At 34.1% G+C, this 17,251-nt stretch overlaps 2 protein-coding genes across 2 annotated transcripts; one reads left to right on the top strand and one right to left on the bottom strand.

Annotated features, from left to right (window-relative positions):
- The first annotated feature begins 321 nt into the window (after positions 1-321).
- On the top strand, positions 322-11,864 carry LOC130823129 (GCN5-related N-acetyltransferase 6, chloroplastic-like). The gene is made up of 9 exons (XM_057687749.1): positions 322-721; positions 3,127-3,349; positions 3,452-3,504; positions 3,609-3,645; positions 5,223-5,294; positions 10,362-10,466; positions 10,579-10,735; positions 10,828-10,904; positions 11,393-11,864. Exons 1-9 carry the CDS (start codon positions 609-611, stop codon positions 11,456-11,458), a joined length of 903 nt encoding a protein of 300 aa, XP_057543732.1. The 5' UTR covers positions 322-608; the 3' UTR covers positions 11,459-11,864.
- A 141-nt stretch (positions 11,865-12,005) lies between these two features.
- Positions 12,006-15,952, bottom strand: LOC130823128 (glutamate decarboxylase 4-like). Its single transcript, XM_057687748.1, has 6 exons — positions 15,787-15,952; positions 15,470-15,674; positions 13,808-14,008; positions 13,315-13,529; positions 12,984-13,237; positions 12,006-12,699 (listed from the first exon to the last, which is right to left on the bottom strand). The coding sequence occupies exons 1-6, from the start codon at positions 15,873-15,875 to the stop codon at positions 12,167-12,169; spliced, it is 1,497 nt and encodes a 498-aa protein (XP_057543731.1). The 5' UTR covers positions 15,876-15,952; the 3' UTR covers positions 12,006-12,166.
- Between the last annotated feature and the right edge of the window lie 1,299 nt (positions 15,953-17,251).

Below are 17,251 nucleotides of genomic sequence, written 5' to 3'. Positions count from 1 at the left end.
CAAAACAAAATCAAATAAAAATCCTTCTCATCCTTCTCATTTTAAAATTTTTCTCATTTGATTCTTCATCTATATATATATACACACACACGCACGTATAATCCTATAAAATCTGTGAAATAGTGATAATTTGACACTCATAAATAAATTTTATTAATTAAGCATTCAATTTTAGATATTTGACAACTATTTTATCGGTATTATCCAAATTTTCATTTAAATGGGGCTCATAAAATGATCATCCGAATATTAATACCTTATATTTATTTTTTCTATTTTTTCATCAATTAAAAATATGTTTTAAGGGAAATTCTTTCACTTTACAACTTTGAATTGTTCTTCACATTCTTCCCCTTATCCAAAAAGCCAAACAAAACCCAAATGTAATAAATAAATCCACTTATCCATTTTTCCATAATTTCTTTTCTATCCATTATATCTATCTTGCCCATAATGTCACCATATAAGTTCAATATAATATCCAGCAAGTATTATCAATGTGTCCAAACTACAAATCTTGAACTATACTAGTTGTAACCTTGTAGGATATAAATAAGGGAAAAACTTTGAAAGATAAAAAAAGAAAAAAAAGAACTCAAGAAAGAAACATGGAAGTGGAATTTCAGGGTACAATTTTGCCTCAATTTCGAGCAGAAATTCTTCCCATAATCAAACCCAGTAATACCCTTCTTGGCATTCTTAAAGTTCCATCAGCGTTTGGGTAAATTTTATTTTTTATTTCTTTTGATGAATTTTTGGTAATTTTTCACGAAAATTGTTGGTTTGATTTATTTATGGTAATTGTGATTCGGGTGAAGTTTAATTAGTTGAATAAATTTTTTTTGGTTCGAATGATTACTCTTAAAAGTAAATTCTTGGTTTTCTTTTGATTTTGGGCTGTTCTGCAATATTTTATGTTGGTTTAATCTGGTAATTTATTCATAGTTTTTGACTTCTGGTAATTTCATTCGATTATGAATTTGGAAATGAATGTTTCTATCTAGTATAGGAAATATGATAATTCAAGCTGTAATCAGTATGTGATTAATGGGGAAATAACTAGTAGAAATTATGAGAATTACACTCAAGTTTGAAGGAGAAGGATTATAAATGGTATTGTTATTACCAATATTGATTTGATTGAGGATCACCTCTTTTGTCTTAATTGGAGCATGAGCCACTTTCCCGAGTAAGGTCGTTTGATTCGGTTTTTATTGCCCCTCCCCTTCCCTTAGCCTATTGTGTACTTAAAATCTTTTTTGATTTGATTGGATCAAACTAAGAAATGGTAACCTTATTGGAGGTAGGTTAAGGTTTGTGAAAGTGTAAATTTTGAGATTTTAACGAATTTTTCTATTAATAGCCATAAGGCCCATAACACCACCACCGCCACCAATGTCTTAACCCTATCTAGGTGGGTTAGCTTCAAGAATTAGAAATTTTACTTCTGTGGGCAAAAGCGAATGCTACTCACTTAGGGAGATGTACTTAGAAAATGAGTGCTTGATATAGATTATGGACTGAACAATGTCTGTTTATGTTAGATTAAGTAAACATGTTGAGATGCTTTATCCCACATCGATTAATTAAAGTTGGTGTGAACACTTTATAAGTTATTAGAGGTCTTCCTCCCATTGCCATATGGTTTTGGGATGATATCTCATTGCCTTATAAAGTGTATGTACTTGTATTTCCTGAATATATGTTGGCATTGACAATAAGTTCAACTCATCTTAACATGGTATGGCAGCCGAAAGTTCTATTAAAAATTAAATGGTAAATCCAAAAATAATGACGTTCTTTCCCTTATTTGTTTACTCCCACATGCGAACTTGACGGGTGTTCGCATGTGAGAGGGATTGTTGGGATGGTTTGTTCCACATTGATGAAATAAAGATGGTGTGCACACTTTAGAAATTATTGGAGCCCTTTTTTCCATTGCTATATGGATTTGGGATGGTATCTCCTTGGCTTATGAAGTGTGTACCTTGTGTTTTCCGATTATATGCTGGTATTGACAATAAGTCCAGTTCTAACATCAATTGAAATGATTTACCTCTCAACCTTTTCTATTGATTTTTGATACTAGTATAGGGTGGGGCGGTGGGCTGACTTCTCTCCTGTTGAACCAATTTGACTCCTATTCTTTTGTGTTATATATGACACAATTTAATATTATTAGGGTTTTTAAATCAAATGATTGCAGCAAGAAGCAGGCCTGAATTCAAATGTGTTTGAAAATATATACATGTCATGATAGTAGTAGAAGACTTTTCTTACAATGCATGTAGATTTATAATGAACTATTGGAATGGGGACTTAGAATAAATGTAATGGGAAAAACATTGCATGTAACTCTAGAAGACCATTTTTGTATCGTTACTTATCTAGTAATGGTATTGGGGGTGATGAAATGTTGTAGTTATGTACTAATGGCCCGATTAAAATTTTTTATGCGTTGGCATATTTGGCGCAACCTTTTCAACTGTCGAAAGGATGTGATCCAAACACAATCTAGGGAGTGTGAGTGCGCAACAAGCATAAGCCGGACCGAAGGTGCATGTTAGTCAAAGATTCAAGTCTAGATAATAATTTGAGAAAGGGGCTTTCATCTATGAGTCCAACACTTGGTTGGATCCTCAACAAATCCCACGCAAAAGGTACGTGGACGTGTGTATAGAGTTTCATATAGAAATAGTAGGCTATAATTACAAGCCACAAATGCTAGATATCCTCCCTGTGGACATTAACTAAGTGAAACATAATAGTAAAGATTATGGAGTATAAAACTAACTTAGATAGGAAAAAGATTAAACACGCAAGATGTTGTTGGAATCTAATGCCAATATACCATATTTCAACAGGTTAATATTTGAATGCTACAGTTGGGTGAACATGTGTTCAATGTTGAATAGCTTGTTCTATACATTGTGGTCAAAATATGGAAATGGCCTGCTTAATTCATTGATTTTCTTCCTTGTAGAGGGGGTTGATAAATTTATTGATTCTTTGTTTCTGTAAATAGATTGCTGAAGTTACTGAAAAATTTGTTCTTTTCAATGATTGGATTTACTGTCTGGGATTTCAGGTCTGTATCTGATGTTATTATTATCCACTTTCTTTCAGTGAAAACTTCTATAATTCATATCCAAGATGGAAATCACTAGAAATTCATTGCAGCAATGATCAAAGTACTCAGCTGTCTTATGTGTCAACTAGTGATAGTCAGAGGTTGCCTGAGCTTTCTTTCAACAGGCTGCAGCCTACTGAAGAGGAGGTTGATGGATTGCAAAGGCGTCATTTTGGTCGGTTTCTTGCTCGTGAAGCTGTTCTTGATGAAGAATATTGGGTTTGTCTTTTGTTTTTATTTTCTTTGCCCTCTAGAAGTACTATGTATCTGTGTATGCTGAGCTTTACAGTTCGCTGTATTCTTCTTTTCTATCTATGACAGACAGCAGCATGGTTGCGGGCAGAAGCGCATTGGGAATCAGTTTCATATATGCGGTTAGTTTCTGCATTGATTCTTAATGTTGTGGCCTGTATATGTTTTTTTATAACATATGTATTAGTTATTTGTTACAAAATTTGTCATATTCTTGTTTTTCCAGGCATGTTGATGCACATAAAAGGAAGTATGCAGAAGAGGTGAGTTAATGTAGAGAATGAAAAGAATTATACAGAACAAAGGAACCTCATTTTAAAATGAAAGTGAATTATTGGGCTTGGAATTAAGTAGAACTAAGGCCTATACCTTCTGAAGGTATCTTTTTCATGAGGAGATGGGGTGGCTTTTTGTCCGATTGGATATATACATTTATTTCCATTTTTCTCTTCTTTGTCATGATGCATATCTAGGTTTTTTTAGCTGCTTCATTTTTTGGATTTGTTAGAAAAAGCTTTATGTATTTGAGTTTCTGATCTATTAGTGCCTCATCACCTGTCCATAAAACCCATATGGGACAAGTCCTATTTGCAAATTGCAATGGTCTCTTATTTATTATATTTGATTCTCGTTGGTCACAGTTGGCTTAATCCAGAGCCACCACTCTGGGGTATTTGGATAGTATAAACCAAACTATGTAGCATCTCTTATACCATATAGTGAGAATTTGACATAAAGTAAGGAATAAATGAAAATTAAATTGGAACACCGATTATTCCACTTACATGTCAAATTTTGAATACATGACTTGGGAGATGTTGCATACTTTTGTGTAGAGAATTCGAATTCCTCGTTATGATTCTGATCCGATACCAATGTTATAAATCAAAATATTGAGGGCTCATCCCAAAAGACTATTAGAGAGCCCATTCGATCTATAAGCCCTCATCAACTAGACCACCACCCATACAATCGAAATAAGATAAGTCCATACCTTGCAATGACCTCAAATGCATCACAAGTATCCCTGGAACTAACCTGCAACGTTTTTCTTAATACCTTTACGATGTGAGTTGTATCAGTTCACTAGATTTGGAAACTTCTACGAGGCCTTGTTTTGACACTGTAGTAGTTTATTTTCTGATTATGTAGTAATATACATGTCTATTCGATTTTCTCACATCTTTTTTCTTCAAAGCCTACTCATGCTGCTGTAATTCAAGAAGCTTTGATTGTAGCATCCTCTATGCATCATGGTTACCTTCCCTTTTGAATGTGCTTGAGTTAAGGGTTTAGATTTAGTCCTTGTTCTCTTCACCATTAGTATGTTGAACCAAACTTTTTTCAGCTAAATCAAACATATTAACTAAGCTGCACTTATTTTTACTGATTTCAACTGCCTTTTCTCTGTTCTGATTCTTTTTAAACTAAACTTATATTTTTTGGATTGAACTTATTTTGCTAAACTAAACTTGTTTACTGAATATTATTTATTTATGTTTAAGAGAATGGGGTCTTATATATGAATCATTTATTGGATTTGATGAATAGTTCAATACATCAATTATTTTACTTTCTGACATCTAAGCACATTTCTAGTGATTGGTTGATAGAAATACGGGTGCCGCATTTGCTTGCGGTGTGCCTATGCAGAGTCAGTTAGTTGGAGGGCCAAATGTTCCCAAATGAAGGGCTTGGATTTGAGGACTAAAAAATGTTGTTTTTGTCCAATAAAATTAATTTTACTGTAAAACATCCTTATCAGAATTTGTTCATTGGCTTTTCTATAGTGCTTAATTTTTCCCGGGTATTGACTATCTCATCTTGTTTGATTTTCCAGGAATTTTATACGCTGAAAAGGCGATGTTCTGGACATGATGGAAATTCCCTCAAGTGCTTCTGTCTAGTTGCAGTATGCTTTATGCTCCTTATCTAATTTATATAACATTTAGCAGCTTTTCTCCTCTTGGGTGTTGTAGCCCTTTGAATATCTTTTGAACACTTTTTCTCAAGTGAATTGAGGATAAGTTGGCTTAGTCAAGGTATCCATTTTTTAGAAGCGTAGTGGTGGTTAATTGAACCTAGCCTTTGTCCAAAGTCCCAAGAACTTTTCTTTTTTATGATTATTTAGGCTCAGTAGTTCAAGTTCCAACCGCCTATCTGATTCTTGCTAAGAACTTATTGAGAATACAATTGGATTAGTATTCACTTTTATTTGTTGGTTCATTTACCAAAACTTATGCCAAGTCCTTTTAAATTTTTATGATTGTAGTTAATGAACTCTGCCAGTAAGTGCTTGTCGCTTATTGTACGTCCCAAGCTCGAATAAAGGAGGAGGGTGAGCGGTATGTTAGTGACAACCAACACAGTAAACTTAGTCACATCCCATGAACCAAAAATCAATGCTCGTGTGGGCATCCCATACTCAGCAACATGCCAGAGTGTAGTGAAAAGTATACAAAGGTTTTTAGATCGTCCAAAATCAATATGTCACATAGCCTGAGTGCGGTGTGAAATGAGTTAGGGCACATAGGATTTAAGCATAAGAAATTAAGAAAACCAAGGATCTTAGGTTAAGAATGGGATCTTGAAACATTTGTAGCTTGAACAATAGGTTTTTTGAGCTTATAAAGCTGGTGGATATCATGAAAATGAAGAAAACTAACATTTTAGGTCTAGATGAGACAACTTGGGTTAGATAGGGCCAAAACGATAGTTAGTGAAAGGTAGGAATATAAATTGTGGTGCTGGGGATATGAAAGAAATCACAGTGAAGTTAGTGTTATTATGGATGAACAAACCTCTATAGATGTAGTAGAGGTATGCAGAAAGAATGATTAGATTATAAGAATGCAAATTTTATATGGTAAAAACATTTTGAATGTTATAACTGTCTAAGCATTGTAAGTGGGGATAGAGGCATCAATTAAAAGGAAGTTTTGGGAGGATCTCATTGCCGGTGCAAAATATACTAATGAATGAGAATTTCCATATCAGTGGTGATTTGAATGCACATTTAGGGGTAATGTCGCAATGGCTATGAAAATGTTCATGGAGGTTTTGGCTATAAAACAAGGAATACACAATCTACTTTGGATTTTGCACACTCATACGATTAATTGGTTGCTAACACATGGTTTAAGAGAGATAACCCTTAGTGACTTTTAGAATTAGAGTAAAATCAAACTAAATTGACTATTTTTGACAAATTGTAAGGCTATTCCAGCCTCCAGGAGTGTGTGTAGCCACCCAACACAAACTTATCCTAGATATTCGCCTTCAAGAAAGGCAAAGGTGAAAAAAAAAAGCAAAGAACATATGATGAAATGGTGGAGGTTAAAAGAGGACAATGCTAAAACTTTCGCCGAAAAAATTGTTGAAGAAGCAGATTGGTAGATGACGTCAAATGCAGAGGATACTTGAACAAAGATGAAAACTTGCATAAGGAGAATCAAAGGTAGTTTTGTGGTAAAGATGGATACAACACGGTGGAATGAGGAGATTAAGACAATTGCCAAGGAAAAGAAAAAAAATGTTATCTTGCATTAGAAAAATGTAGGAATGAGGAAAACTTAGCCAAGTATAAGAAAATCAAAATCATGACAAAATTAACCGTTCACTAGGCGAAATCAAAGGCTTTTAAGGAGATGTTTGACCAATTAGATTCTATTGAAGGAGAAAAATGTCTACATATAGGATGACAAAGAGGAGGCAAGTAAAAACCAACGATATAGGTGTAATAAAGTTTATTAAGGATAAGGATACAAACATTCTAGTTCTAGACGAGAACATCAAGGATCGTTGAAGGGGAGTATTTTGATGAGTTGTTTAATGGAGAAGCAAGAAAGTGTTATAAGAGACACTACAATCACTCTCTCAGACGGGAATAGAGAATTTATGCAAAGAATATAAAAATTAGAGGTGGATTGGGTTTTGAAGCTAAAGAGAGTTGTTAGGTCCTTTGGTATACCTATTAGGGTATGGAGAAAAAGTATTTTAGTGGTATGGGGAAAAGTACTTTAGTGTTGAATGACAAGCTTTAGAAGACAAACAAGATACCAAATGATTGGAGAAGAATTGTTATAGTGCCCATTTACAAGAAAAAATGAGATGTCCAAGATTGCTCTAGTTATCGAGCAATAAAACTCATGAGCCATACTATAAAGCAGCGTCACATGATTCGCCCAACCAACCGATAAATCACGATTCAATTCGATCATTCTTTATCGGGGTTTGTTCATGGGTTGAATCGCCATCATTCGCGATTCGATTCCGTGATTTTACCGATCTCGAAGTGTTTGGATTTTCTTACAAAGCAAAGCAAAATACAAGCCTAGTTTTGAAGCTTCACCATTGAAGCTCTCTCATCGCTATAAAAGAAGCTCCACCCAGATTCACTGAGAAAAAAAGCTCCTATCTTGATGCTCCTTTATGTTTAGTTTTTCTTTGAATATTTGTAGTAAAAAGGGGTATACACATGAGGAATTAGTTTTTTTCTTTTGTCTTAGGACTCTAATCTGATAGTGTAAAGTTAACTTTTGGTTTTGAAACCTCAAAAGAGTAATTGATTTTCTATTTTAAATATGGTCAACTTATCTTTAAAAGTTGGTAAACACTAAGCACCTATTGTTTTCACCTATTGATCAACGTGAGTTTTAAGTGAATTTTGTTTGTTCTTTGATTAACAAGACCATAGGTTTCAAAAAAAGTAAAACAAAGTATGGTTCATTTAGTTTGACCTAGAAGTACTAAATATTTGGTAGATTATAAACTAATATAAGCACTAGTTATATGGATTTATTTTTTAGTAAAATATTTATCGAAAGAAACTTCAACAAATTAAATGCATGAATTAAAAATCTAAAAACAAACCAAACAACCCAATAGCACGAACAACAAATATGCCAATTAGTGAATCACAAACCTTATTGCGGTCCTAGATGAGATAACCCGATCGATACAAAGAAATGTGTCTTGGTGCACGTTGTTTGCCGATGATTTTGCTTTGGTAGATGAGATACAGGAGAAGGTAAATGCTAAGCTAGAACGATGGAGACAAGAGTCGGAAGAAATTAAGATGAAGTGAGACTTATTAATTTAGCATAAACGAGATAAAGAGAGGCACCATAAGAAAGAAATCGCTCCTAACAGATGCTTTAAATACCTTAGGTCTAGATTACATAGAACTGAGGACTTCCAATAAGATGTGACCTATAGAATTAAGTGTGAGTGGCTAAAATGGAGAGCGACATCTGGAGTATTATGTGATCGAGGTGTACCCTTAAAGTTAAAGGGCAAGTTTTATTTAACGACCATTACACCAGCGCTACTATATGTGTCTAAATGTTGGGTTTTTAGAAAGGATCATAGTAAAAAAAACGGGAGTAGCAAAACTGCAAATGCTTCAATGGATGAGTGGACATACCTAGGAGTTGCAAATATGGAGGAAAAAATGAAAGATATTCGTTTAAAATGGTTTGGGATTGTGCAGAGATAGGGTATTAGCGAATCGATAAGGAAGATAGAAAGTAAGAGCTCGAGAGATTTAAAAAGAGGATGAGAAAGATCGAAAATGACTTGGAGGATAGGTATAGAGAAGGATATGAAGGATCTAGACTTACAATTGAGATGGTAAAGAATCGAAATGATTGGAGAAGGATTCCATGTGGACAACAATTGGAATTGATGTATTGATTCAAGTAGCCGACCGCAATCTTTTGGGATTAAGGCTCAAGAATTGTTGTTGTTGTGCAGTTAATGCAAATTCATTGGACCAAAGAATCTATCTTGGTTTCTTATGTTGGTCTTCTTTTTGCTAAATCTACCTTAGCTAATAACAATCAAATTTTCAACCTAGTTATTCTTCATTTGGCTATAGTGTGCATGTTTCATGTAGCTGACTAGCTGTTTGCTACTTTTGAAAAATGTATGGAACTATGGAAGTGTGGTAATGGTGCTTACCCATTGACCCTTTGCTTTTGATGGTAACCTGTATTATCAGCTTTTGTGTCTTGAATATCTATAGAAGTAACAGAGGATAAAGATTAGTAAGAATGTAAAATAGACAATAGGATTTGGTGAAAACTAAAAACCATAGATGTATGGCCCATAGCCCTCCCAGAGCTCTTTGGTTACCGAAAACATGTTGATGAGTTTAAATCTGTTTTCTCTATAATTATTTCGTTCTAATTCTTATGCATACATTATAATCCATAACCGTCATGATGTACTCCGTAAATACTTTGAACCAACATAGTACATACTACCTAGGTTATAATCTACATATACATAGTATGGCGCAATTAAGTATCATGCGTCATGCACAATATTCATTATTCCCCATCATTGGAATACTTGTATGACTTGGTTTACAGACAGTTGGACAAGATATTTCAATGGGTGTTCAATTTTACTCATGGCCAACTATGATAGAAGATAAAAGATTTTTCCTCGAGAACTGCGGCGCTTTGAAGAGCTGCAGGATCTGCTCCACACTATTCTTTATCTGTTTGCTCTTCAGTTAGCACCTAGATATCCCGATTTCCAACTATTTGGAGAGGAAGCTGCTATTTTTTCTGTGTCCTGTTCTTTTTTGAGGGCATTTGAAGCTTCTACAATTATCCCCCCTTAGAGTGGACAGTTTACCATTCTGCCTCTATTTCAATTCTTCTTACTTTGCAATTATATATATATTTTCTCCATTCCCAATGCCAATATTAGCTCTCACCTAGGCGGAATTTGGGGTCTAATGTATGCAACCTTGCCCTTGTTAATGATAGTAAAGTGGTTATTTCCGATGATCTTTAGTAGCAAACATCATGTGCAACTTCACACAAAGAAAAAGTGCACATGTTTTAATGTATCATTTTAATATAGTCCATTATAAACTAGAAACCCAAAAACTTTAAATCTTTGACCCCATTAATAATGAACATTGCTTTGCAATTACATATCTTCTCATTTATTTTATGTAATGTAGATTAAAAAAGAGGATAAAAAAATCCGGAGAACTGTGCTGAATAGCGTTGTTGGAACTCTAGATCTAAGCATACGTCAATTTTTACGCGGAGAAAAATATCCAGGGGTATGCTTTTTAGTTATGTGCCATCCTTATTCAATCTGAACCCTACGCTTTCTTTCTAACAACTTTATGATCAGAACCCTGAAGTTTTATATCATACTTATCCTTATTTCAGGAGACTAAGAAATCTTCAGGAATCTTGGCAAGACAAGCGCCCTTTGATGCACACAAGTATGCATATATCGCCAATGTCTGTGTTTCAAAATTTGCTCGACGCCAAGGAATTGCTTTTAATTTACTCTATCTTGCAGTCGATGTTGCTACTGCAAATGGTATTGCTCCTCGAATTTTATCCGGAAACTCGGTTTATGTTTGTTCTCCACTTCTCTGAAATACGTATATTTTCTTTTCTATGTGCTTTTAGGTATGAAGCAACTATATGTTCATGTAAATATAGACAACAAGGCTGCTCTAGATTTATACGCGAAAGCCGGTTTCGAGGTTTGTAATCATTCTCGGCAACATTCTCATGTCTTGCATCTGATTCGTATTCAAGATAATCGCGTCGTTACAGCACAATAGGCCCCTTGCTAAATTAAGCAAATTATTCAAAACTTTATTTCAGCTCTAAACTCATAAATAAAAGTTCCCCCAAAATTTAATATGGTTGTTAATTGATTATTCGGGGATAAAGAGTCTGGGGGTAGCCGAGTAGTTGTTGTTTGAAAAGTAACCTACATGTGATCTCACATCGAAAAATTAGAGAGAGGCTGACTAACATATAAGCTTGATGGGCTACTCCTCCTATTACCTATGGGTTTTAGGATGGAACCTCATCGAGTTTGTGTGTAGTCTATTCTCCTCTTGTGCATGTCTTGTTGTCAACAAGCTCGTTAACAAATTTATCAGTTGTAATTTCAATATCTTTAGCTTGTCGTGCGGATAAACTCCCCAAGACTTTGACTTATGTTTTGCTTGTCCTTTGTTAGATTGTGGAGGCTGCCTCATCCACCTTCTCGGAAGATCGGAGATTTCTTATGTTGAAGGTCTTATGACTTGTGCTCCTTCAATGATTTCATACAAATTAACATCAACATGTAAATGTATTTTTAACCTTCTTAACAAAGTTAAATCTTTCTTCTACTTCTGATTGCATTTTCCTCTTTATATGAGCCTGTATTTTTACTGGTGGAGTAGAAGCAGCCAATTTATTTTTACTTTTGGCTTGTGAAGCTTCTGGCATCGAAATTGTAAATACTGGTTTCTATACATAATGACAATGTGAGCTTTATGTTTGAGTGTTTAAAATTTGACATGAACGTCTCATATTTGCTTCACTGTTCGGTTATATTCCTTGTGTGTTACTTGGGATTCGTTACCCATGTCCAATTCAGATATGAGTCCAATTGTGTCGGTTGACTATTTTATGAATTAATCCCAGTATTTTGAGCCAAATTGAAGTGTACGAGTGTTCTATCCATGTTCGAGTGTGAAATGTCCTTCAGGGTCATTTGACGTAAAGTGAAGAGTTCAAGCAATGTGCACATGTTGATCTTTCTTAGGAATTTAGTCTACCAATTATGTGTTATCACAAATGAAAAGCCAAGAAATTAACAGTTTATTTATTTCCTCTATAATCAGGTCAAAAGTTATAATAGGTTTAGCAAAAACAGAACATTTGGAAAACATAGGATATATAAGATAGTTCAAGACATGAACATTATGCAAGTAAATACATATATCTCTTAATAGAGCCGAAATAGTTAGCAGACTTTTCCGGTTTTCCGATTGATGACAAACTTCTGCCACACATCCGCGATCTCCCTTTGTGTCTCTAGGGCACTTTTTTTAGGCGCATTGATAACACCATTCTTTCCCTTAGCTTGATGATTTTTGATGTTACCATATTTGGAAGGGAGTTGATCAAGCTCATGTAGCACTTTGGTGATGTCGAAAACAAGCCGCTCGGCTAGGGTTCGAGAGAAGTCTTCCCGAATCACAACACGGAGTACTGTCACGTGCTGTGCATCGGCTGGCATGGTGTAGGCCGGGACAATCCACCCAAACCTTCTTAGCATCTCCGAAACCTCAAACTCATTGTGCAATTTATTGTCTTCAAGTGAAAAGGCCACTAGTGGTACACCATTGTCTTTAGACACAATGTTGAATCTCCCCGTCTTTTCGAGTCCAGCCTTCAACACCATCGCATTTTCTTGACAGTTTTCCATCACACTCTTGTATCCCTCGTAACCAAGCCGGATCAGCTGATAGTACTGTGCAATAACTTGACTTGATCCTGCACTCCACATCATCTAGGTGAGCAAGGATGGAGCAAAAATTCACATTAGTTATTTAGGAACGGTTTATTTTACATCTCTTTGCAATTTTAGGGCCTTAACACTTACACGAGTAATTACACTAAAGAATTACTAACGTAGACTAACTTTTAAAGCCCTTTAAAATATGGGGCTATGTGTCGTTGAGCACCTTGCACATCACCAGATTCTCCCTGTATGTGAGTTTTCCTCTGAAACCAAGTGAAAGAAACATTGTGGGCGATTGTGAATGGTGAAACCTTACCTTTGGAGAAGTTGAGAGTAAAGGTGGGCTGGTCCGTTCCGAGGTAGTTGATATGGAAGATGAGCTCTCCAGGCAAGTCTTCCTTGCTCCTCCAAATGTTCCATCCAATGCCAGCGTAAACAAGACCATATTTGTGACCACTCACATTTATGCTCTTCACCAGAGGAAGTCTGAAGTCCCATTCTAGCTCTGGGTACAGAAATGGCGCTATAAATCCTCCACTTGCTGCATCCACATGAATCGGAGTATCCCATCTGCGAAGTTTATGGTAAGTCGGTCATATGCTATAATCATATTGTTCAATTATAGGGTTAATGATCAAAGAGTATACCCAGTTTTTTTGTTGTTTTCTAGCAAGAGATCATTCAAGAGCTTGACATCTTCAAACTCTCCATTGAGAGTGGAGCCAAGAATAGCGGCGACACATATGGTGTTTTCATCCACCATTTCAACAGCCTTAACAGGATCCATCACATAGTATCCTTCTGTTAGCTTCACTTCTTTTAGTTCCACTTCAAAGTACCTTGCAAACTTTTCCCAGCACACCTGAAAGAGAAACCCACAAGTTTAGGATGATCTTCCTATTGTCTAGCTGAATGATTTTAGTGCCTATCGAGGGAGAATCAAGGCCTGGACATGGCTAGCCCATGGTCCAAGTCATTCAATTTAAACCCGAAAAGTATTAAATTGTGCAACATATAACACTGAAAAATGACTGACTGATTGTTTAAGTACATACATAGAGATGTATGCTCGAACCAACACTACACTAGTATCCTGAATTCGCTCTTGTTGTCTATGACAAGATTTTCTAGTAAAAATACCTGAACATTGGCACCAGTAACAATGTTCGGTTTGTCATAAGGTAAGCCTTGAGCCTTGCGCTTGTTCTGCCACCGTCTCTTGAAGGCCAGCCCGGCTAACATTATGGCCTCGGATGAGCCTACAGTTCCAACTCCGATAGCCATCTCTGATTCTTCAAGAGGAGCATTGAAGAGCCTTGCTATCATGTTCACACACCTATTCTGCTTACATCAATGCAAGAAAGTTTATGTTTGTAGTTACAAAGATTTTTTCTTTGTTTTGAATAATCAAAGTTATTCACTCTATATTAATCCAAATTGTAAGTTAAATATATAGATTACCATCATATTTACCTAATAAAAAATTAATAAATCAAATGCAGCATTATTTTATCTTTCTTATTATGAATTATAATATTTTTTATTTAATTACTTTATGTTAAATATTTAAAATTGCAAATAAAAAAATCAAAAAGATTAGGTCAATAAGACTGGTATTTTTTGTGCCCAAAGTAAGACCATGCATCTTTTTGGGACATGAATATCCCCTTTACCTCTTTTTGTTATTTACCTTTGTTCTCTTATTTCCTTTGTTTCTTATTGATGTCCTCATAAGGAATATTCACCGGAATTAAATAAATTGAATATTTTACATAGTATACTATCTTATTGAATAATAAATTTAATGGATAAAATATGTAGATCATAAGTATTAAAAAATATTAAAATAAAATTCGTGGAAAAAATATAAAGACACAATTATTAAAAAATTTTTACATAAAGCTAGTAGTAAATATGTGGATACGATAAAAAAATATTAAAATGTTAAAATGAGTTAGTGGAAGATATATAAAAATTATAAACATAATAAAATATTAAAATTAAAATAAATAAAAATGACAAATTAGATAATCTCTATGAAAGGAAGGGAGTAGAAATTTGTCAAATGGTATTCTGCTCTTTTTCCACCGACATAACTTGTCTTGTTCTTAAAATTGACCGCGAACACCAGAACTAAAGTTAGCTGCTTGTTATACTCAAAACTATGGAAGTTCATGGTTTATCTTTTTTAAGTCAATTGTACGGGACTTGTTGAGAGAAATGTAAAATTATGACATTTTAAAAATAAATAAAGACTAAATTATGAAAATTTTAGTATTTTATAATAATTTAAATGATATAATTACATATTAATGTTCCATGCCAAGAATAGAGGATACTCGTTGCTTGGACAGACTCATCCTAGATCATTTTACACTTGACATTACAGAATCTAAAATCAATCTTAAGCTCGTTTTAAACCAATTTTATATTTATTTGGATTTAATATGCACAACCAATAGACTCATTTTAGTATTGATAAAAACTTTAATGTGTAAAAATGATAAAGTATGAATAATCGATTAAGATTCATTTAGGATCCATATTATGATCTATCAGATTCGACAGATTTAAATTTGAGTAGAAAAATTTCAGAGCCTACTCTTAGTTCAAGTCTAAGTCCACAAAAAATAATTGCCCTAGATCTGTTTGGATTCGATCTAAATTTGATCCATAATCATCCCTACTTTGAACCATATCATATTTGATACTTGTTCGTTTAGATTCTTTTCATGTCATATTATACAAACTCCTAATTTCAAAAAATAATAAAGAAAAAGAAAAAGAAAAAAAGTTGGTGACCTGAAGCTCGGTAGTAACAGGATATTCATGCATGTCTACATAGTTCTTGTTCATGGCATCCATCATAAGCTTGTCGCACTCGGGTTCCATCCATGTCGTCACAAACGACGCTAAATTCAAACGTGGATTAGCGTCCAACATCAGCTCATCGTTTATTATTTGGTATGCTGCCTCCTTTGGTATCGACTTATTAGGCATACTATACCTGACCCACCACACAAACATAAATGTACATCATTTTAACATACTAATAAGTAGGAAAGTGACAATTAAATATTGATACAGTTGCAGACTAATTTAATTTGTTAGATATGTACCTAGGAAGCGGACTTTGGAGATGGCGCGAACCAAATGTCGACTCCATATAAGAATTTGTAGCCGACAAATTTGCTTCTAAAAGTAACATGTTAATGTTGATGTAGTATTCTTTTTTTTTTTTTTTTTTTTTGGCAGTGTAGCTTAGGTTATGGTTGAGCGAAATGAGCAGGGAATTGGTATTTATATAGGGTAGTCGTTGAAAAATGGAAGAAAGGTTTGAAAAGGTATGTTGAAAAACATGTCCTGCAAGCAATATTCCGCATATGGATCGTTACTCTTCTATGTACTACTATTACACCAAATGGACAACTAGACAACCAAGAACTAACCATATGGAGTTCCGAGTTCGGTATCTTACACATCTTTTAGCGACATCTTTCATACACTTCAAGTTGATTCGGGTTCAGATTTCAAGTTTCGATTTACGTCAATATAAATAGTCAAAAATACGTTGATCTAAACCTAAAACGTTTAGTTAATTGAGACGAAAATCACACCTTAACTTGATTTGCAATTGATCAGGTCGAGCTAATTTCGATCGACTTAATTCGTTTAGAGTTTTTTTGTTTTCATTTTAGGGCTACCTTTTAACATTGACTATTTTTCTTTCAGGCTTTAATTTAAAAAAATTTCGTTTATGAGTTGTTTATTTTGTATTCATTATGAAAAATCTGAAAATATTAATTGAATTAAGTTGGTTATACTTATTTATTTGACTCGAAATCAAATCGTTTAATTAAATGGATAACAGAGGTTTGTCTCAACTTTAAAATTGTAACCTAAACCTAACTCATTTAAAAACAAATCAAATCGTTTCAAGCCATTTAATTAATTGGGTCAAAAGTCTCAACATAAACCCACTTTGACCTTAATTTTTTTCGTAGAAAGCTGATTGAGATTTTATTTTATATATTTAAAAGAAATTTAAAAGTACGCTAATTAATTAGCTTCAATTTAAAAAATAATTCCCCTACTTTTCTTATAAGTGTCTCCCTTACTTATGCACTTATGGGATTTATTATACAATTATCGTTCAATTATCAATTTTCACTTAATTTCTCCCTAACCCACTATACTTATTAGAACAGGTATTGTAAGTGAGAATTTTTTTTCAATTTTTCCTTTTGTACAACAAAAGAAAAGAAAAAGAGAAGACACATGTGTTTGACAATTTCTATGTTTCTTTACCATGTTCATGTTTTTCTACAAACCAATTTATTAATAAAAGAATCTATGCTTTCTAATTTCTTTCTTGCCTCACAAGAAGGTATTAATATTATCATGAATATAAAGGGTACTATACAACTATACTTTAAAATTTACACAAATTCTTGTATGAGATGATTTCATCGTGAGACATGCGTCATACTTAAGTTAAATAACTCAATAATAAAAACTTTCAACTTATAGGCTTCTTTTTTTTGAGATCGTCTCACCTTGAGACGGTCTCATACAAGACAGGCT

The sequence above is a fragment of the Amaranthus tricolor genome, chromosome 9 (assembly GCF_026212465.1).
Source record: "Amaranthus tricolor cultivar Red isolate AtriRed21 chromosome 9, ASM2621246v1, whole genome shotgun sequence".
In the NCBI taxonomy this organism is placed as follows: Eukaryota; Viridiplantae; Streptophyta; class Magnoliopsida; order Caryophyllales; family Amaranthaceae; genus Amaranthus; species Amaranthus tricolor.
Note: the sequence above shows the minus strand (reverse complement) of the source record. Positions and strands in the feature narration are given on the sequence as shown.